Here is a 23,536-nt window from a genome sequence, read left to right as displayed (position 1 = left end):
TTGCATATATTATTTTGTAGTGATAACTGCTAATGACCAGAGCTGATTTCAGGAGCACAGTAGTCTGCATGGATCTGTATGCAATCCTATTCAGACAGCCCAGCAGGTGGCAGTGTGCACTCTTCTATATACTCTGTCCCTATTGTACATATTGCAGAGCTCTGGCTGTGCTCACCACATTGTCTTCCTCTTGACTCTCTTTGGATGCTCAACAATTTTCTAGGGCTTTACAGCTCCATATTTGCTTTAGTCTTTCCCAGGCAGATATAAAATTTATTTAATCCAGTTATGTGAAAATAAATAAATAAATGTATTCTATTGCTATTCACAGTGCTGTCAGTCTAACACTGTGAACTGGTTTACAGGATGGGAGAGCTCAGAGATTATATGACCTGCAGTGCATGAAGCATTGGTCAATGACCTGCCCTTGCCGTCTGTCTTTGGTGTCTGAAGTTCAGTCAGTGAATATATATATATACACACTGCTCAAAAAAAAAAAAAGAAAGAACCACTTTTTAATCAGAGTATAGCATCAAGTCAATCGAACTCCTGGGATATTGATATGGTCAGTTAAGTAGCGGAGGGGGGTTGTTAATTTCATTAACACCAAAGCAGCTGAAACTGATTAACAACAGATGCACTAGATGGGCAACAATGTCACAGCCCCAAAACAGGAATGGGTTTACAGGTGGAGGCCACTGAAATTTTTTTTCCGTTATTCATTTTGTTCCCAGTAGTTTTGCATTTGGCTAGGGTCGGTGTCACAATATTCAATATTTTTACACCTTTAACTACTACTGGACTGGAAGGATTTACCCCCTTAATGACCAGGCCAATATTTGCGATACGGCACTGTGCTACTTTAACTGGTAATTGTGTGGTCGTGCGACGCTGTACCAAATAAAATTGATGCCTTTTTATTGCCACGAATATCACTCTCTTTTGGTGGTATTTGATCACCTGTGCGATTTTTATTTTTTGCGCTATAAACAAAAAAAGCATCAATTCTGAAAAAAAACCAATATTTTTTTACTACTTGCTATATCAATAAAACATTTTTTAAAAATCTAAAATTTTCATCATTTTAGGCCCCGTTCACATCGGGGCGACGCTACTTCGCACCGCGACCTCGGAGCGGCCGCCACGGACTTCATAACATTGAAGTCTATGGCGGTCACCTCCTGGTCGCCCCAAAGAAGCTCCGGACCCTTTTTCTAAGTCGGAGCGACTTGTGTCGCTCCTATTAGAACGGGTCCGCAGCTTCCCTATGGGAGGCGACCTACGGCGACCTGTGAGGCGACCAGGTCGCCTCACAGGTCGCCTCAGTGTGAACCGGGACTAAGGCCAATTTGTATTCTGCTACATATTTTTGTTAAAAAAAAATCCCAGTAAGTGTATTTTGATTGTTTTGCGCAAAAGTTATGGCGTATACAAACTAGGGGAAAGATTTATGTCATTTTTATTTATTTAATTTTTTTTTACTAGTAATGGCGGCAAACAGCGATTTTTTGCTGGACTGCGACATTGCGGCGGACAGATCGGACACCTAACTGACACTTTTGGGGGGACCAGTGACATTGCTTTAGTAATCAGTGCAAAAAATATCCACTGTTACTGTGCTAATGACAATGGCAGGGAAGGGGTTAACACCAGGGGGGATCAAAGGGTTAAATGTGTCCCTAGGGGGTGCTTTCTAACTGTAGGGGGAATGGGCTTGCTGCATGAACACAGAGACCTGTGTTCCTAAATAGGAGGATCCCTGTGTTCATAACTGACAGAACAGCGGTCTACCGTGTTTACAACAGGAGACGGCCATTCTGTCTCCTCGGGGAGCGATCGCGGGTGCCCTGCGGCACACACGGCCACCGGACCCGCTGATTGGCTCCCCCTGTGGCTAATGGGCACATATGCGCGCCCCCGCTAGCGGTCCCGCGAAGCAACAGAACGGACCTGCCGCTGTAAAATTACGGTGGCTGGTCGGCAAGCGGCTAACATAAATTTACACGTTACCTATGCAAATGTGTTATTATATCCCCGGTTGGGATACCTGTGTATATAGTACCTGTCGCTACATTTTTCGGCATTATCCTTTGTACTGACTTATTAATGATGACTGTTCTGTTGCGGTTTCATATCTGTAAACTCCATTTTTGTTTGTTCTGAAAAAACTACAATAAAGAATATTGAAATTAAATTTTCACGTTACACCATGAAAAAGGCGCAAAATTAACCACTTAAGCTCCGGAAGATTTTACCCCCTTCCTGACCAGGCCCTATTTTGCGATTCGGCACTGCGTGACTTTAACGGAAAATTGCACGGTCGTGCGACGCTGTACCCAAATGAAATTGACGTCCTTTCAAGAGCTTTCTTTTGGTGGTATTTGATCACCTGTGTGATTTTTACTTTTTGCGCTATAAACAAAAAAAAGAGCGTAAATTTAGAAAAAATAACATTATTTTTCACATTTTTTTTATATGAAATTCCCCAAAAAAATGTAAAAATCTATTTTTTTTTTTACATTTTTGGCAAATTTGTTTTCTGCTACATATGTTTGGTAAAAAAAAATAGCAATAAGCGTATTTTGATTGGTTTGCGCAAAAGTTATTGCGTTTACTAACTAAGGGAAAGATTTGTCATTTCTGGTGTTTTTTTTTTAACGAGTAATGGCGGCGATCTGAGTTTTTTTTTTTTTGCGGGACTGCGACATTGCGGTGGTCAGACCCTTGACTGACATTTTTGACACTTTTGGGGTTACCAGTGACATTACTACAGTAATTAGTGCTATATATATGCACTGTTACTGTAAAAATGACACTGGCAGGGAAGGGGTTAACTTTATTTGTGATCAAGGGCTTAAGTGTGTCCCTAGGGGCGTGATTCTAACTGTCAAGGGGTGTGGCTTGTGATGTAAGCACAGAGACATACGATCCTACATAGCAGGATCGTATGATCTCTGCAGTTAGATCAGGGAGAATGACAGGCAGCTTTTTTTACATCAGCCGTCTGCATTCCTCCCTCTCCAGCGGGAGATCGCGAGTGATGTCCGCCGGTTACTCGCGCGGACTGCTTAGGGAACGAGCGGGGCGGGAGCGCGCCTCCGGCGGCGTGTGCTCGCCCCCTAGAGCCTCACAGGCGAGCGACGTAGTACTACGTCACTTTGCCTGTGAGGGGCTGACCGCCGCCGTAAATAGTCGTGCGGCGGTCGGCAAGCGGTTAAAAACAATGTATTTTTTTTTTTTTGTTAATAACTTTTCAGTGCTTTGTTTCCATTGCTGACAGCTGAAGTGTAAACAAAACAGTTGCCGGCAGGTATCGGTAATTGGTATTGGAGAGTCCTGAAAAAAAAAATAATCGGTACTCGTATTTGCTATTAAAAACAAAAAAGAAAAAATAGTATTGGTGCATCCCTACTAGAGAGGCCTGCCATAGACTATTAGAGGAAATGACGGCCATAGATTGTGGACATGCTGCAGGTTTGGTTGGATACTGGACACATGCTGCAGAGCAGGGGAGGACTGGGCCAGGGGGGCAACCGCCCCCTGGGCCGCTCTTATTGCCCCGAAAAAAGGCTGCACCGCTTCTGCCACAGACATGCCTAAAGGATTCCCGGTGAAGAGAAGTAAAAAGTCTCCACTGCTCACCTACTGAGTGTGGGTTAAAGACAAAGGCAGAGTGCAACCCCCCCCCCCCCTGCATGGATGGTGTAAACTGTATCTGAGCAGAGGCCAGTTCCATGCCCCACTGGAGACTCTCATCCCCCCCGGCCAGCCCTAACCGAGCTGTCCCAGATCCCCCCAAACGCCCCCTGCTGGCCAGGTTGGGAACCCGGATTCGGCCGGAGAGTAGAGAGTACCTGGAGCGGATCTTCAGCCTGGAATGGGGGTCAGGAAAGGGGCCGAGTTGCTGCACCATGGGCCTCTGGTTTGTACTTGCCCCCCTGGGCTGAAAGTTACCAATCAGCCCCTGCTGCAGAGGACAGTCAGAGATGGGGGACGTGTTACATGTGGCTACAAGAGATCAATGATCCAGCTTCTGGAGTCCAAGGGCCACCCAAGTAACAAAAAGCCCCATGTGGCCCTCAGGTCGCAGGTTGGGAAACATGGCTGGAGTGTCAAATCTGCTGCTCATCACGATTCCAGGAACCGAGAATGATTGTTGGGTCTCATAATTATTATACAGGATTTCTAGAGTGCCAACAGTTTGCAGAACACTTTACAACATCAGGGCAGACAATACAGTTACAATAGAATTCAATGAAGGAGGAATCTCATCTCCTCCTGATCTCACAAGACTTACCAATAACGGAGGCAAATAATTCCGGAGTCGAGCTCCCTGCTGCCATGAACGTTGCCCCAGCTACATCTTCACTCAGGTGCAGCCTCTGTAAATAAAAATCGGATTATTGCACCGGAAACTAAATCACCCCCCACCAAGAAAACTGCAAACGCTTGGCTGCAAACATTCACAAGTAAAAAAAAAAAAAAAAATGCCAGAAATTTGCAAGATGTCCCAATTTCTAAGGCTGAATGGTTCTAATGAGGCTGCTCATCAGACAAGGTCACCCTGGGGTCAGAGCTGCTGTTAGAAATCACGGGGCCCAGTACAGCCTACCTGGCAGAGATCCCCCTACGGGGAGCGATCACGGGTACCCAGTGGCAATCGCGTCTGCCGGACCTGCTGATTGGCTCCCCCTGTGGCCAAAAGGCATGCGTGCTAGCGACGTACAGATATTTCATTTCACGGGACAGAGCCCCCAATATATCAAGACAATATTTTCACTAAAAATACACTCAAATCATTATTTAATGATCATGATTATAACAAATAATATAATATATATAATCATTATTAGCGGACACAAACATGACAGCAAACTTGAATTAATTATTTTTAATTGTTTTTTACATTTAAAAAAAAAAAAAATATTTTAAAAAAGTTAAAAATGTTTACAATTTTTTTATTTTACAATTTATTTTTTAAAGATGAATTACAATGTTTGTTATTTTTTAACAATTTTTTTTTTTTTTTTTTTTACAGGACAGCCTGCAGCGCTGCAGAATTGGGCACAGTGAAAGGGGGGCACACAGGGAGAGGGAGAATCAGAAGCAGGCTGAACAGGGAGTTGGGATTGGTGTCGGAGAAGCAATTACAGGAACGATGCCCTGTGTTTGGGTCTCTCACTGCAGCAGCTGAAAGCTGGCAGGAGTATGAAAAACTGGCTTTCAGCTGCTGCTGAGAGTCACACAGGGCTTTCTTCTGTAATTGCCCCTCTGCCAAACCGCACCGATTCCCCATGCTGTTGGGTCCCCCTGTGTGTTCAGGCCCTCCTGAGGAGATGCAGGGCTGTGGGCATGGTGCAGGAGATGGTACAGGCATGGTACAGGAGATGGCACAGGAGATGGCACAGGAGATGGTACAAGCATGGTACAGGAGATGGTACAAAAGATGCAGTGCTGCGGGCATAGTACAGGAGAATCTCCTATACCATGCCCGCAGCACAGCATCTCCTGAGGAGATGCAGGGGCTGTGGAGGAGTCTCACTTAACTTTCAGTGAGGCGCCTTACATTTAAAAATGGCGCTGCCGGCGCCAACACATCACCGCGCATGCGCCGTCTGCCCAGGAATAGCTAAACGAGTATGGGCTTTCCCGAGCAGCGGCGGCGCACTGCACCGGAGAAAGGTAAGTGGGACCCTCACTCGATTATAAGCCGAGGGGGGCTTTTTCAGCATAAAAAATATGCTGAAAAAGTCGGCTTATACTCGAGTATATACGGTATATTTTTACAGAAACTCTTAAGCTGCTGTAATTTGCACACTGTACCCTTTATCCATAAAGTACTTTTATCGAGAGAATAAGTTGCTGGGTGTTCATCTTATACTCTCATTCTGTTTTAAGCGCCAGGAAGACACAATGCGCTGTGGAGCACCATTGGTCTACCTCCAGGGGGAATTAACCTAGGCCTATATCTTTGTTTATAGGGGAGAAAAGGCTTTGGGGACAGAGAGAGCCTGCAGGAGCAGAGGATTGTGTAAAACTGCTTTTTGAGGTCCATAGAGTAGTTGACCCTTATGTCCGGACCCAGATCTGAACCGGCAATCTGTACTGTGTCTGGCAGTATTTCTTCTTGCTGAGCCTACCAATTGCTCCCATTGCTCCTCCTATAAATTTCCTATTTAAGACATGCCTTTGCACTTCCTGTTTGTCAGATTATTGTGTTCTCTCCAGCCAATATGTCTCTCCTGTCACTCCTGCTGCCGCATGTATTTTCACTACCAGTTGTTATCAAACTTTGGCTTGTTCCTCGACTACGCTTCTTCTTGATCCCAACCTACAACCATTCCTTATTGACCTTTGGCTTTTCCCTCAACTATTTTTCTGCTCGATCCCCACCTACAACCATTTGTTATTGACTTTTGGCTTGTTCCTCGACTACGCTTCTGCTTGATCCCAACCTACAACAATTCATTTTTGACCTTTGGCTTGTTCCTCGACTATGTTTCTGCTTGATCCCAACCTGCAACCATTCGTCATTGACCTATGGCTTGTTACTTGACTATGTTTCTGTTTGATCCCAAACTGCAACCATTCGTCATTGACCTTTGGCTTGTTCCTCGACTATGTTTCTGCTTGATTCCAACCTGCAACCATTCATTATTGACCTTTGGCTTTTTCCTCAACTATGTTTCTGCTTGATCCCCACAAACAACCATTTGTTATTGAATTTTGGCTTGTTTCTTGACTACTATTCTGCTTGATCCCAACCTACAACAATTCGTCATTGACCTTTGGCTTGCTCCTCGACTACACTTCTGCTTGATCCCGACCTACAACAATTCGTCATTGACCTTTGGCTTGTTCCTTGACTATGTTTCTGCTTGATCCCAACCTGCAACCATTAGTCATTGACCTTTGGCTTGTTCCTGGACTATGTTACTGCTTGATACCAAACTCTGCATGCATACATGGAGCTGTGACTCAGCTTGAGTGCCCCCATAGCAAGCTGCTTGCTGTGGGGACACTCAAAGAAAGGGGGGGGCCAGGAGAGCCAAAGAGGGACTCAAGAAGAGGAGGAACCAGGATGTCCTTTGCAGAACCAACTGCACAGAGGAGGTAAGTATAACAGGTTTGTTATTTTTATTGGACAAAAAAAAGAAACTTTACTATCCACTTTAAACCCTCCTATCCGTTACAGCCAAGGAAGCTGCTTCTGTTTGATCTGCAACTGGCATGGTGCTGCACATGTGATCAGTTTTGGCACCGGCCATTTGATGGTTTGACAGATTGGTTGAGGAAACAAGCAAATTTGACAGTTAGCAATCCGGGCATTCCAAGAATGTAACTGTTTTTTGAAAACGTTAAATCAATGAGTTTAGTTCCGCTTTACAATTTACTGCTGCTCAGGGGCACTGGGCTTCAGCAAAATTGCAGCCTCCAGCAAGAAGAGACAGGGGCAATGCTGGAGACAATTTACAGCACACACTAACTTAAGTAGCATAGTTATTATTAACGTGCCTTGCTAAAGAACATTATTTTTTATTAAGTTGGTATGGGTAAAGTTCTGCTTTATTGAGGAAAGCAGAGGGCTCCCTCTTAAGCGTAATCCGTCACCAGAAGATTCTGGGAGTTTTTCCTGGCAAGGTGTGAGCGATGTGGAATCAGCCGCTGACATAACATATGTCTATACATTATGCATGCCCAAGCTGCTTCTGCTATTTCTGAATAATTCAAGATAAACAGTTAATATTCTGAAGCAGCTCCAAATGTACAACAGATTTTGTAATTATTCACGCCGCTCTTTGCTCAAGGTTTCTGCGCAGCGAGACAGCCAAGAATCAAGCGTCTGAAATTCAAAGGTGAGAAGCGTGAGATTTTCTCATGGGGGGGATTCAACACCTGCTGAATCTTCGAAGGTTGCAAAGAAAGGAAACGGATTATTAAGGGCCCATTTACTCCAGCCTGGTCCGCACCAGTGCATTAAACACACATGTGTTAATGGCCACTGTCACCAGGAGTGTACCTACAGATAATGGGGTCCCATAGCAAAACTGATCTTAACATACAGTATCTCACAAAAGTGAGTACACCCCTCACATTTTTGTAAATATTTTATTCTATCTTTTCATGTGACAACACTGAAGAAATGACAATTTACTACAATGTAAAGTAGGGAGTGTACAGCTTGTATAACAGTGTAAATTTGCTGTCCCCTCAAAATAACTCAACACACAGCCATTAATGTCTAAACCGCTGGCAACAAAAGTGAGTACACCCCTAAGTTAAAATGTCCAAATTGGGCCCAATTAGCCATTTTCCCTCCCTGGTGTCATGTGACTCGATAGTGTCACAAGGTCTCAGGTGTGAATGGGGAGCAGGTGTGTTAAATTTGGTGTTATCACTCTCACTCCCTCATACTGGTCACTGGAAGTTCAACATGGCACCTCATGGCAAAGAACTCTCTAAGGATCTGAAAAAAAAAGAATTGTTGCTCTACATAAAGATGGCCTAGGCTATAAGAAGATTGCCAGGACCCTAGAACTGAGCTGCAGCACGGTGGTCAAGACCATGCAGAGGTTTAACAGGACAGGTTCCACTCAGAACAGGCCTCACCATGGTCGACCAAAGAAGTTGAGTGCATGTGCTCAGCGTCATATCCAGAGGTTGTCTTTGGGAAAGAGATGTATGAGTGCTGCCAGCATTGCTGCAGAGGTTGAAGGGGTAGGGGGTAAGCCTGTCAGTGCTCAGACCATACGCCGCACACTGCATCAAATTGGTCTGCATGGCTGTCGTCCTAGAAGGAAGCCTCTTCTAAAGATGATGCACAAGAAAACCCGCAAAAAGTTTGCTGAAGACAAGCAGACTAAGGACATGAATTACTGGAACCATGTCCTGTGGTCTGATGAGACCAAGATAAACTTATGTGGTTCAGATGGTGTCAAGCGTGTGTGGCGGCAACCAGGTGAAGAGTACAAAGACAAGTGTGCCTTGCCTACAGTCATGCATGGTGGTGGGAGTGTCATGGTCTGGGGCTGCATGAGTGCTGCCGGCACTGGGGGGGGGGGCTACAGTTCATTGGGGGAATCATGAATGCCAACATGTACTGTGACATACTGAAGCAGAGCATGATCCCCTCCCTTCAGAGACTGGGCCGCAGGGCAGTATTCCAACATGATAACGACCCCAAACTCACCTCCAAGATGACCACTGCCTTGCTAAAGAAGCTGAGGGTAAAGGTGATGGACTGGCCAAGCATGTCTCCAGACCTAAACCCTATTGGGCATCTGTGGGGCATCCTCAAATGGAAGATGGAGGGGCGCAAGGTCTCTAAAATCCACCAGCTCTGTGATGTCATCATGGAGGAGTGGAAGAGAACTCCAGTGGCAACCTGTGAAGCTCTGGTGAACTCCATGCCCAAGAGGGTTAAGTCAGTGCTGGAAAATAATGGTGGCCACACAAAATTTGGACACTGTGTCAAATTTGGACATTTTAACTTAGGGGTGCACTCACTTTTGTTGCCAGCGGTTTAGACATTAATGGCTGTGTTGAGTTATTTTGAGGGGACAGCAAATTTACACTGTTATAAAAGCTGTACACTCACTACTTTACATTGTAGCAAAGTGTCATTTCTTCAGTGTTGTCCCATGAAAAGATAGAATAAAGGATTTAAAAAAATGTGGGGGGTGTACTTACCTTTGTGAGATACTGTAAATCAAGGGCAGGCAGCAGGAGAGATGTTAGCAAATTCAATACACTGTTATGGACCAGTGATGAAGACAGAAGTTGCCAGAGAAGAGCAACAGTGCAGGGAATAAACTTTTACCTTAGTTTCAATAAAAACCATCAGCAGATTTCATACGATTACGGTATATACACTCACCGGCCACTTTATTAGGTACACAATGCTAGTGTTTTGCCGAAAACTTCAACTTGCCGAGAGCTCCAAAGACGTTACTTTCAGTGACTGTACAGCAGGAATAATTGGAGATTTCGACCACTTGATGTTTTCACAGAACACCGGCAGCCTTTACACTCCGGTACACGCTATAATGAGTGGACATTGTTAGTCCATCTGCTAGTTGTCGCCGCCTTGGAGGCGGCCATGTTGTTGGTTACTAGCGGGCGGACTAACAATGTCCACTCATTATAGCATGTACCGGAGTGTAAAGGCTGCCAGTGTTCTGTGAAAACACCAAGTGGTCGAAAATCTCCAACTATTCATGATGTACAGTCCCTGGAAGTGACGTGATTGGAATTCTCGGCAAGTTAGAGTTTTCAGCAGAACAGCGGGTTGGACCCCCTTTTGCCTTCATTCTTCGTGGCATAGATTCAACAAAGTGTTGGAAACGTTCCTCAGAGATTTTTCTCCATAGTGACATGATAGCATCACGCAGTTGCTGCAGATTTGTCGGCTGCACATCCATGATGCCAATCCCCCGTTCCACCACATCCCAAAGGTGCTCTATCGGATGAGATGTGGTGAGTGTGGAGGCCATTGGAGGACAGTGACCTCATTGTCATGTTGAAGAAACCAGTGGTGAGATGATTGGAGCTTTGTGACATGGAGCATTATCCTGCTGGAAGGAGCCATCAGAAGATGGGGACACTGTAGTCATAAAGGGATGGACATGGTCAGCAACAATACTCAGGTAGGCCGTGGGGTTTAAACGATGCTCAATTGGTACTAAGGGGCCCAAAGTGTGCCAAGACAATATCCCCCACACCATTACACCACCACCACCAGCCTGAACCGGTGATACAAGGCAGGTTGGAACCATGCTTTCATGTTGTTTACGCCAAATTCTGACCCTACCACCTGAATGTTGGAGGAGGGGAGGACAAGAGGAATTTATCTGTAACACCCTCCTAGGTAGGTGCTAAAGATTGAGTATAGTTTTGGCTCTGTCTGCCTATCAGAGGAGCAGCAGGGGAAATCTATATTGCTTTCTGCTTGCCAGAGAGCAGGATCTGTGAGTTAAGTCTGCTCATCGTGCTCAGTGTGTGATTCATCTGGTCTAGGGAGTGTTTCAAACTGGTCCAATAGGGAGGCGTATTGGACAGTGGAGAAAATCTGACCAATGGGTACACAGGCTTTGATACAGCCCCAGTGATTGGCACAGACTGATTGTCTCGGTGCATTGTGGGGTGTGGTATAAAAGCCAGGAGCACATGTGCCACGCCGCGGGGTCTTTGGCTGGTGAGCAGAGTCGTGGAGGGAGGGTGACGGCTGTCTCCTCCTCTGCAGCGGTGGCACGTGGCCACAGGCAGTCGGCTTGGGGACCAGAAGGAAGGAGCTGAACCCAAAGGTCCATTAGAGCTGACTGGTGGGGTAGAGACACTGGAGACCCTCGGAAAACAGTATAGTGAGTAAAGGGGATCGTGTCTAGGGGCCTGACCTGAGGGGGGCCACCCCAGTGTAGAATAGTCAGAGGACGGGTGTCAGCAGGTGGAGTGAAAGGGGGTGGTAAGTGTGTATCCTGAAGATACGGAGGGTTTGGCATCAGCAGGAAGGGCAGTGTTCTAGCAGGACAGAAGCAGGGGTAAGGACATGTGCTCTTGGCACCAATTCTAGCCAACTATGAAGCCCATCTTATAACGGTGTCCTCCTTGGTCATGTAGGGACCTAGATCACATGACCAGGAATAGAAGACATGACTGCACACCCATTGATAACGCATCGGGACCAGGGCCCAATGTTCAGAGATTTTATTATTCCACAAAACAAACCAAAGGTCAACACCCAGGAATGCCATGCGGAGGCCTCTGGTGTGGAGTGGGGCACAATATGGCAGAGGGTTTGGCCTCAGCAGGAAGGGCAGTGTTCTAGCAGGACAGAAGCAGGGGTAGGGACATGTGCTCTTGGCACCAATTCTGGCCAACCATGAAGCCCCTCTTATAAAGGTGTCCTCCTTGGTCATGTAAGGACCTAGATCACATGACCAGGAACAGAAGACATGACTGCACACCCATTGATAACGCATCGGCACCGGGGCCCAATGTTCAAAGATTTTATTATTCCACAAAACAAACACAGCAAAAGCTCAGAAGATAATGAAGACGACCCATGAGGTTCTTTTATTAAGTCATTTTTCTTTTAGAAAAATGAAGACATTGGATTTTGGAGCCGGGTGCCGATGCCGCATCAACAGTTATGAAGTCACAATACACTTTGTCCATGGAGGAGAGATCTTGGTGATCCATCCATTGTAAGTACGGGTGAACGTTTTCAGATAAGAAGCAGTTCTTCCTCTGCTGAATGATAAGGACTCCGAGTCCCATTCATCTTATCTATTGGCTACAAGCACAGATGAGGCATGGGGAATCATCACCGAGCTCCGCGGCGCCTCCGCTTCCATCAGCACCTCTCACTGGGCATGATCTATAAGGGATATGCATGTCTGACTGTGCATCAAAGCCAGCAAAATCTAAATGTATTTGTCTGTGCACAGATTACGTTTTTTAATATATTCTTATTCTCTTTATCTGTTTTTCCTTATATGAAATAATTTAATAAATTGATTTATTTAGAGCGGGGTTGTCAAACTCAATTTAATTGCGGGCCGCATCAGCAGGGGAGGACTGGGCCAGGGGGCAGGGGGGCAATTGCCCCCTGGGCCACTCTGATGCCCCTTAAAAAGGCTGTACCGCTCCTGCCATAGGAATGCCTAAAGGATTTCTGGTAAAGAGAAGTAAAAGGTCCCTCTCACTGACCTACTTAGTGCAGGTTGAGGACAACGACAGAGCGCAGGCCTCCCCCCCCCCCCCCTGGCATTTATGGTGTAAACTGCGTCTGAGCAGAGACCAGTTCCATGCCCCACTGGAGACTCTTCTCCCCCTACCGAGCTGTGCCCCAGCTCCCCCATGCTGGCCAGGTTGGGATCCCAGATTCAGCCGGTAAGTAGAGAGTATCTGGAACATGGCTTCAGCTTAGAATGGGGGTCAGGAGGAGGACTGGAAGAGGGGGGAGTAGGAGGGGGGGTGAGTCGCTGCACCATGGGCCTCTGGTTTGTACTTGCCCCCTGGGCCGAAAATTGACAGTCTGCCTCTGCGCATCAGCATTATTATTGCCCTCAAAAGGGCCAGTTGTATCTGTAAAACTGGATGTTCAGAACATCCCCTACCCTTACATAAGACATCAAGAAGAGCCTCTCCACCATCAGCAGTTGAACACCCCACCCTCTCTTACATCACAGTGCACCCCCTTACCTGGTGCTGGGAAGAAGCTGGGGGCATTGCTGGAAAGCAGAAAGTACAGGTTTTGGAGGAGGACTGGAGCTTCCCCAGATGGAAGGGTCAGAATTTGGTGCATGGATCCATCCTGCCTTCTATCACCGGTTCAGGCTGGTGGTGTAATGGTGTGGGGGATATTTTTTTGGCACACTTTGGACCCCTTAGTACCAACTGAGCATCATTTAAACACCACGGCCTACCTGAGTATTGTTGCTGACCATATCCATCCCTTTATGACTACAGTGTCCCCATCTTCTGATGGCTCCTTCCAGCAGGATAATTCACCATGTCACAAAGCTCCAATCATCTCACTGCTGGTTTCTTCATCAGGACAATGAGGTCACTGTACTCCAATGGCCTCCACACTCACCACATCTCATCCAATAGAGCACCTTTGGGATGTGGTGGAACGGGAGATTCCCATCAGGGATGTGCAGCTGACAAATCTGCAGCAACTGTATGATGCTATCATGTCAACAGGGCTCAACATTTCAAGTCCTGAGCCACTAGCCAGGAGTTATGAGTTACTCGCCACCAGTTGCCCCACCCAACTATTCCTCCCACTGACACTGATGGGACACTTTTACTTCCACTGACACCAATGATGGGGCGCTATTCCTTTCACTGACACCAATGAGGGGGCACTATTCCTCCCACTGACACCAATGATGGGGCACTTTTCCTCCCACTGACACCAATGAGGGGGCACTATTCCTCCCACTGACACCAATGATGGGGCACTAATCCTCCCACTGACACCAATGATGGGGCACTAGTTCTCCCACTGACACCAATGATGGGGCACTATTCCTTCCTCTGACACCAATGATGGGGCACTATTCCTCCCACTGACACCAATGATGGGGCACTATTCCTCCCACTGACACCAATGATGGGGCACTATTCCTCCCACTGACACCAATGATGGGGCACTATTCCTCCCACTGACACCAATGATGGGGCACTATTCCTCCCACTGACACCAATGATGGGGCACTATTCCTCCCACTGACACCAATGATGGGGCACTATTCCTCCCACTGACACCAATGATGGGGCACTATTCCTTCCACTGACACAAAAGATAGAGCATTATTCCTCCCACTGACACCAAAGATAGAGCATTATTCCTCCCACTGACACCAATGATGGGGCATTATTCCTCCCATTGACACCAATGATGGGGCACTATTCCTCCCACTGACACCAATGATGGGGCCCTATTCCTCCCACTGACACCAATGATGGGGCACTATTCCTCCCACTGACACCAATGATGGGGCACTATTCCTCCCACTGACACCAATGATGGGGCACTATTCCTTCCACTGACACAAAAGATAGAGCATTATTCCTCCCACTGACACCAAAGATAGAGCATTATTCCTCCCACTGACACCAATGATGGGGCATTATTCCTCCCATTGACACCAATGATGGGGCACTATTCCTCCCACTGACACCAATGATGGGGCACTATTCCTCCCACTGACACCAAAGATAGGGCACTATTCCCTCCACTGACACCAATGATGGGGCACTATTCCTCCCACTGACACCAAAGAGAGAGCATTATTCCTCCCACTGACACCAATGATGGGGCATTATTCCTCCCATTGACACCAATGATGGGGCACTATTCCTCCCACTGACACCAATGATGGGGCACTATTCCTCCCACTGACACCAAAGATAGAGCATTATTCCTCCCACTGACACCAAAGATAGGGCACTATTCCCTCCACTGACATCAATGATGGGGCACTATTCCTCCCACTGACACCAATGATGGGGCACTATTCCTCCCACTGACACCAAAGATAGGGCACTATTCCCTCCACTGACACCAATGATGAGGCACTGTTCCTCCCACTGACACCATTGATGGGGCACTATTCCTCCCTCTGACACCAAACATAGGGCATGGTTTACTCCCGCTGGACGCCAGGACATTTTCTACTCCCACTGGCCACAGTCCGGCCCCCTAAAGTCTGAAGGACAGTAAACTGGCTCTTTGTTCAGAAAGTTTGGAGGTCCCCGGCCTATTGAGATCCTTTTTCAGTCACATGTCCATGTTTCACAGGTGCATTCCAACCAGAAAACGCACAATATATATATATTTTTAATGCACCCTTACAACACTCGTATAAAAAGAAGGAAAACGTGAACTGACCTCGCAGATTTTCTCCAGAGACGGGACGAAGAAGTCATCGCACACAATCGCCAAAGCATAGAACATGTACAGCGCCTGCGGAGAAAGCAAGACAAGCCATTGTTACAGCCTCGGCCAATCACTCATCATCGCCATCTTGTTCGGTCCGGCTCTCAGAGAATAAATTATTCAGCTGATACAAAGTAGCAACCAAATCAATCCATTTCCTTTTTTAGGAGTTGGGAGATCTCTAAGCTACGTGGAGCGTTTTTACAGCGATCAATCCGCGCTGAGTCAGGTCATAAATAGAGAGCTGATGCCATTTGGATGGATAAATCATTACAAATACATTTTTATGTCAACAAGAAATGACATTGCCGGCCAGGAACGCGGATATACGATACTGCTGAGCTTTCCATCGATCTCTGGAGAGCGCCACTAATGGAAGGCTGCTGGGACCTGGAGATATTGGCGGCGGGCGCTCTTTGATTAGGTTAGCATGCTGTGAAGGTTCCCTCTATCTGAACGCTGGAGAAACCTCAATTTGCCAGACCGGCGGTGGAAAAGTCAGATAGAGTTTTCACCGCTCGGGATTTGGTCCTCCTTGACCTTGAAACACTTCATCAGCATTAGCCATCTCCTGCAATGAACTTCTCTTGTGCTGCGTCTGTATTACTGAGCACCTCCAGCAATACATATGAGGAGGAAAAAGGGCAAAGGCGAGAATTTCCCTTAGTGTGAGATTTCTGAGACAGGAAATGAGAAGAAATCTGCTTAGTGGGGACACAGGCAGCAACAAGAAGCTCCTACTATTTCCTACTCAAACAAAAGTTGCCAGAAAAATTAGATTTTTGTAAGAACTTACTGTAAAATCCTTTTCTGTGAGTCCTTTGACAGACGCAGCTCTCAATGCTTCTTCCCTATTGGGTTATGCGCAATCTACAGGAGTAGACTAAGTAGTGAAAACTTTTCACTCGACTCGCCTATAGGGGCTGTCCATCACGACATTACCCCAGACACACTGTGATCTCAGATCAGTTTCGTAGCAAGCAGTGAAAGAAGACAGAACCATCCCCAAATAAGAGGCGGAAGCTGCGTCTGTCAAAGGACTCAGAGAAAAGGATTTTACGGTAAGTTCTTACAATTATACAATTTTCTCTATCATCCTCTGACAGAGGCAGCTCTCAATCCTTCTTCCCTATTGGGACGTCCCAAAGCAGTATAGGCATGAGGGGTGGGAAGAACGCAACCAAAACTGTTAACGCATTTCCAAGGCTAAAAACTTAGCAAACTGGGTAACAAAAATCTCAAGCCGTACCAACAGGAGCTTACCCCCAAAGTAAAAATTCATAAAAAGAAAATAAAAACTGAGACCGGAGTCCCAGCAGGAAAACTAGGTCCTACTCCTTAACTAGGCAGCAAGAAACTGATCTGAGATCACAGTGTGTCTGGGGTTATGTAGTGAGGGACAGCCCCTATAGGCGAGTGAAAAGTTTTCACTGCCTAGTCTACTCCTGAAGATGGCGCATAACCCAATGGTGAAGAAGCATTGAGAGCTGCGTCTGTCAAAGGACGATAGAGAACTATATTTTGGCTGAAGCACACCTTAACCACTTCTGGACCCGGCCTTTTTCTGACCGGGTCCAGAAGTGAGAGCTGCGTCTGTCAAAGGACGATAGAGAACTATATTTTGGCTGAAGCACACCTTAACCACTTCTGGACCCGGCCTTTTTCTGACCGGGTCCAGAAGTGAGAGCTGCGTCTGTCAAAGGACGATAGAGAACTATATTTTGGCTGAAGCACACCTTAACCACTTCTGGACCCGGCCTTTTTCTGACCGGGTCCAGAAGTGAGAGCTGCGTCTGTCAAAGGACGATAGAGAACTATATTTTGGCTGAAGCACACCTTAACCACTTCTGGACCCGGCCTTTTTCTGACACTTGTTTACAAGTTAAAATCATTTTTTTTTTTGCTAGAAAAATACTTAGAACCCCAAACATTATTTATATATATTATTTTTTTAGCAAAGACCCCAAAGAATAAAATGAAGATTGTTGCAATATTTTTTATCGCAATTTTTTGGGAAAAAATATTTTTGGGAAAAAAAAAAAAAGAAAATAAGAAAACATTAAAGTTAGCCCAATTTTTTTCTATAATGTGAAAGATAATGTTACGCCGAGTAAGTAGATACCCAACATGTCATGCTTCAAAATTGCGCACGCTCGTAGAAAGGCGACAAACATTGCCATAAGCGACATTTTAAAAATTTCTACAGGTTACCAGTTTAGAATTACAGAGAAGGTCTAGGGCTAGAATTATTGCTCTCACTCTAACGATCGTGGTGATACCTCACATGTGTGGTTTGAACACCGTTTACATATGTGGGCGGGGCTTCCGTATGCGTTTGCTTCTGTGCGCGGGCTAACGAGGACAGGCCGATTTAATTCTTTATTTTTTTTATTTTCCTATTTATTTTATCTTTTCACAGTCCTTTTAAAAAAAAAATAAAATTTGATTGCTTTTATACCTATTACAAGGAATGTAAACATCCCTTGTAATAAAAATAAGCATGACAGGACCTCTTTATTGTGAGATCTGGGGTCAAAAAGACCTCACACCTCACATCTACACTAAAAAGGAAAAAAAAAATGGGCTCTTTAAAGCCGTTGCTTAGGAAGCGACGTATGACGTCGCTCTGGTCCTCCAAGGCCATAGAGTGGAGTGGGGGCCATCTTGCCCTCACTCGACTTCCTGCCTAAAGGGGACAGCAGACCGGATTGTTTTCCCTGCTACCGGTGAGTCCGGTAAGTGGGGAAAATTACCAGGAAGCGGCGGCGGGGGTAGGGGGCACCCATCCCGCCACCCATAGGGATAATCCTGCGGAGAATCTGCTGCTGGGGCCAAAAGCGGGTGGACTTTTTGTTTACACTATTATTATTATTATTATTATTATTATTATTATTAAGGATTCATATACCGCCAACAGTTAGCACAGTGCTTTACAACTTGAGGGCAGACAGTACAGTTACAATACAATTCAATACAGGAGGAATACAGGGCCCTGATCCTGAGAGCTTACAATCTAAGAGTTTACGTAATATTCAGTATTTTTTTTCTAGAAAATTACTTAGAATACCCAAACTAATATATATATATATATATATTTTTTTTTTTTTTTTTTTTTTAGGTAGGGACCCTAGAGAATAAACTGGTGGGTTTTGAATTTTTTTTTTTATGTCACACGGTATTTGCACAGTGTTTTTTTTTAAAACGCAAATTTTTGGGAAAATCTATTTTTTTTCCAATTTTAATGCAAAAAAAAACCCGCAGTACATAACCCAATTTCTATAAAAAATATAATAGATGATGTTAGGCTAAGTAAATAGATACCAAATATGTCACTTTAAAAATTGCGCACGCCCGTGCAATGACGACAAATTACGTAAATTTTACTATGTATAGGCAACGCTTTAAAAGCCTTTACAGGTCACCACTTTATATTTACAGAGGAGGTCTGGTGCTAGAATTACTGCCAATGATCGGATGTTCGCGGTGATACCTCACCCACGAGTGGGATGATCGATGTTTGCATATGTGGACCAAAGTGCACATTCGCCTTTGCGTGCAAGCACAGGAGGACAGTGGCACTTTAATTTTTTTTTAATTATTAATATTTTTTACATTTTTACACTGTTGCTTTTTTTCATCATTTTTATCGATGTTACAAGGAATCTGCAATAGGCATGTAACAGGTCTTCTTTATGGAGGGATCTGGGGTCTATAAGACCCCAAATCCCTCCTCTGCACTTTAACCACTTGCCGACCAGTCGCCGCAGTTTTACTGCAGCAGGTCGGGTCTGTCCCGTGAAACAACGTACCTGTACGTCACTTCGCGGGACCGCTAGCGGGGGGAGGGCGTGCCAATTCGCTACAAGGGAAGCAAATCAGCGAGTCCGGCGGCCGCAATTGCTTCTGGGCACCCACAATCGCTCCCCGTGGAGACAAAACGGCAGGCTGCCGTTGTAAACACAGCAGACCACTACTCTGTCAGCAATGAACACAGGTCTCCTGTGATCCTCTTATTTAGGAACACTGGTCTCTGTGTTCATGCAGCAAGCCCACCCCCCCCCCCACAGTTAGAAAGCACCCCCTAGGGACACATTTAACCCATTGATCACCCCTGGTGTTAACCCCTTCTGTGAGGTGAGAGAGAACAGTCAGCTGTTGTAAACACAGCTGACCGTTCTTCTCCCTGGAATGATCACAGAGTGCCTGTGACTCTTCTATATAGGAATACAGGTCTCTATGATCATTTCACAAGCCCCTCCCCCATACAGTTAGTAAACACTCCACTAGGCTCATATTTAACCCCTTGATCACCCACAGTGTTAGCCCCTTCCCTGCCAGTGTCATTACAGTAAGAGTGCATATTTTTAGCACTGATTACTGTAGTAATGTTATTGCCCCCCCCCCCCCCCCAAAAGTGTCAAAAATGTCAGTTAGGGGTCCGATCTGTCCGCCGCAATGTCGCAGTCCCGCTAAAAATTGCGCAAACCAATCAATATACACTTATTGGGATTTTTTTTTTTTTTTTACCAAAAATATGTTGCAGAATACAAATTGGCCTAAAATTATGAAAAAAATAGATTTTTACATTTTTTTTTTTTTATTGGGACTGTTATATAGCAGAAAATAAAAAAATATTGTTTTGTTCTTATTTTCAGAATTGTCGCTCTTTTTCTGTTTATAGCGCAAACAATAATCGCACAGGTGATCAAATACCACCAAAAGAAAGCTCTATTTGTGGGAAAAAAAGGACATAAATTTAATCTGGGTACAGCGTCGCACGACCGCGCAATTGTCAGTTAAAGTAACGCAGTGCAGAATTGCAAAAAATGGCCTGGTCATTAAGGGGGTAAATTCTTCTGGTCCAGAAGTGGTTAAAGCATTCAAAACACCCAAATCGGTGCTTTTGAATGCTGTTTAAAAAATGCAGCCGATGGTTTCTGAGTAAACTGGCGGCTAACAGAAGCTCCCGATTTCTGCTTGTGAGTGGGAACTTTCCAATCATGTGACTGTCGTGACAGCCAATCATGGTGTTCTAAACCCCTAAAGGGGCCGGCAGGCGCTCCAAGGGGTAAAAGCTGACCCTCAGCTTTCCCTTCAGTCTTGCACAGTTGTACCGTCTCCTCTCCTGGACTGAAACGGCTTCCTCTAATTTTACTGCACACTGTGACCTTCTCACAATGTGCATTAGAAGATGCAGCAAGTCAGACTGAGCCCAGCCCCCCTCATTTCCTTTTATCTCTTCTTTCCTCCCCCAGGCTGACTGTCCCTAGTCCACCCCTTTCATTCATTGGATTTCTGTGCAACATTACCTAGGGTGGTCTGCATGCAAACACAGCCTGCCAAGGAACGCCCACATTTCCAGACTGACACCAACCTATCAGGACAATTTGATACTTGCATAACCCCTCCCACATCAGGGCTCCCCAGTCTGACTGTGCCTGACCCACCCCTTTCATTTTACATCTTTCAATTCTGCAGTTTTCACACAGTTCACACAGGAGCGGTGCAGAAAAACGATTGCGATTCGGACAGGAATCGCACCGCATTCCTGTTCAAATTGCATGCAATTCTCTGCAGTGCGATCCGAGCCCATTTATTTTGTATGGGCTTAAATCACACCGCAAAAGTATCGGTACTTGGTATCAGCAAGTACTTAACTGAAAGTATCAGTACTCGCAATCGCCGATAAAAAAAATTGTATCGGTGCAACCCTAATTTAAATACACTGCTCAAAAAAGCTAAAGGAACACTTTTTAATCAGAGTATAGCATCAAGTCAATCAAACTCCTGGGATATTGACCTGGTCAGTTAAGTAGCAGAGGGGGGTTTTTAATCAGTTTCAGCTGCTTTGATGTTAATGAGATTAACAACAGGTGCACTAGATGGGCAACAATGAGACAACCTCAAAAACCGGAATGGTTTTACAGGTGGAGGCCACTCCCTACAGATCTTTTCTGACTGTTTTTCACTAGTTTTGCATTTGGCTAGGGTCAGTGTCACTACTGGTAGCATGAGGCCATACCTGGACCCTATAGAGGTTGCACAGGCAGTCCAACTCCTCCAGGATGACACATCAATACGTGCCATTGCCAGAAGGTTTGCCGTGTCTCCCAGCACAGTCTCAAGAACATGGAGGAGATTCCAGGAGACTCTAGGAGAGCTGGACAGGACCATAGAAGGTCCTTAACCCATCAGCAGGACCGGTATCTGCTCCTTTGTGCAAGGAGGAACAGGATGAGGACTGCCAGAGCCCTACAAAATGACCTCCAGCAAGCCACTGGTGTGAATGTCTCTGACCAAACAATCAGAAACAGACTTCATGAGGGTGGCCCGAGGGCCCAACGTCCTCTAATGGGTCCTGTGCTCACTGTCCAACACCATGGAGCTCACTGTGGCATTTGCCATTGAACACCAGAATTGGCAGCTCCACCACTGGCGCCCTGTGCTTTCCACAGATGAGAGCGGGTTCACCCTGAGCAAATGTGACAGACGGGAAAGAGTCTGGAGAAGCCGTGGAGAACGTTATGCTGCCTGTAACATCGTTCAGCATGACCAGTTTGGTGGTGGGTCAGTGATGGTCTGGGGAGGAATATCCATGGAGGGAGGCACAGATCTCTACAGGCTAGACAATGACACCCTGACTGCCATTAGGTATCGGGATGAAATCCTTGGACCCACTGTCAGACCCTACGCTGGTGCAGTGGGTCCTGGGTTCCTCCTGGTGCACAACAATGCCCAGCCTCATGTGGCGAGAGTATGCAGCCAGTTCCTGGAGGATGAAGAAATAGATACCATTGAATGACCCCCACGCTCGTCTGACCTAAATCCAATAGAACACCTCTGGGACATTATGTTTCAGTCCATCTGATGCCGCCAGGTTGCACCTCAGTCTGTTCAGGAGATCAGTGATGCCCTGGTCCAGATTTGGGAGGAAATACCCCAGGACACCATCCGTCGTCTCATTAGGAACATGACCCAATGTTGTCAGGCATGCATACAAGCACATAGGGGCCATACAAACTACTGAGGACCATCCTGAGTTGCTGCAATGAAATTTCACGAAAAATGGACTAACCTGCTGCATAATTTTTTAATTTTGATTTTCGGGGTGTCTTTGAATTCAGCCCTCTGTAGGGTGATAATTTTAATTTCCATCAAACGATGTGGCATCCTTTCCTTCCTAACACATTGCCCAGTCCATACCAGTATAGATCCTAACACATTACCCAGTCCATACCAGTATAGATCGTAACACATTACCCAGTCCATACCAGTATAGATCGTAACACATTACCCAGTCCATACCAGTATAGATCGTAACACATTACCCAGTCCATACCAGTATAGATCGTAACACATTACCCAGTCCATACCAGTATAGATCGTAACACATTACCCAGTCCGTACCAGTATAAATCCTAACACATTACCCAGTCCGCACCAGTATAGATCCTAACACATTACCCAGTCCATACCAGTATAGATCCTAACACATTACCCAGTCCGTACCAGTATTGATCCTAACACATTACCCAGTCCAGAACAGTAAAGATCCTAACACCTTACCCAGTCCATACCAGTATAGATCCTAACACATTACCCAGTCCATACCAGTATAGATCCTAACACATTACCCAGTCCATACCAGTATAGATCCTAACACATTACCCAGTCCATTTCAGTATAGATCCTAACACATTACCCAGTCCATACCAGTATAGATCCTAACACATTACCCAGTCCATACCAGTATAGATCCTAACACATTACCCAGTCCATACCAGTATAGATCCTAACACATTACCCAGTCCATACCAGTATAGATCCTAACACATTACCCAGTCCATACCAGTATAGATCCTAACACATTACCCAGTCCATACCTGTATACTGTAGATCCTAACATTACCCAGTCCATACCAGTATAGATCCTAACACATTACGCAGTCCATACCAGTATAAATCCTAACAAATTACACAGTCCATACCAGTATAGATCCTAACACATTACTTAGTCCATACCAGTATAGATCCTAACACATTACCCAGTCCATACCAGTATAGATCCTAACACATTACCCAGTCCGT

The 23,536-nt window shown here is 45.7% G+C and overlaps 1 protein-coding gene across 1 annotated transcript in view; it reads right to left on the bottom strand.

Moving 5' to 3' along the window:
* Positions 1–23,536, bottom strand: part of SLC24A4 (solute carrier family 24 member 4) — a 224,737-nt gene that overhangs the window by 59,312 nt on the left and 141,889 nt on the right. Inside the window, exons 4-5 of the mRNA XM_082275860.1 lie at positions 15,401–15,475; positions 4,298–4,382 (exon numbers count right to left, since the gene is read on the bottom strand). Of these exons, the coding sequence (XP_082131986.1) occupies positions 4,298–4,382; positions 15,401–15,475 (160 nt within the window). The remainder of the gene's footprint in view (positions 1–4,297; positions 4,383–15,400; positions 15,476–23,536) is intronic.

The sequence above is a fragment of the Pelophylax lessonae genome (genome assembly GCF_965119305.1).
Source record: "Pelophylax lessonae genome assembly, chromosome: 13".
Lineage (NCBI taxonomy): Eukaryota > Metazoa > Chordata > Amphibia > Anura > Ranidae > Pelophylax > Pelophylax lessonae.
The sequence above is the reverse complement of the archived record's forward strand: the minus strand, read 5'-3'. Positions and strand labels throughout refer to the sequence as shown.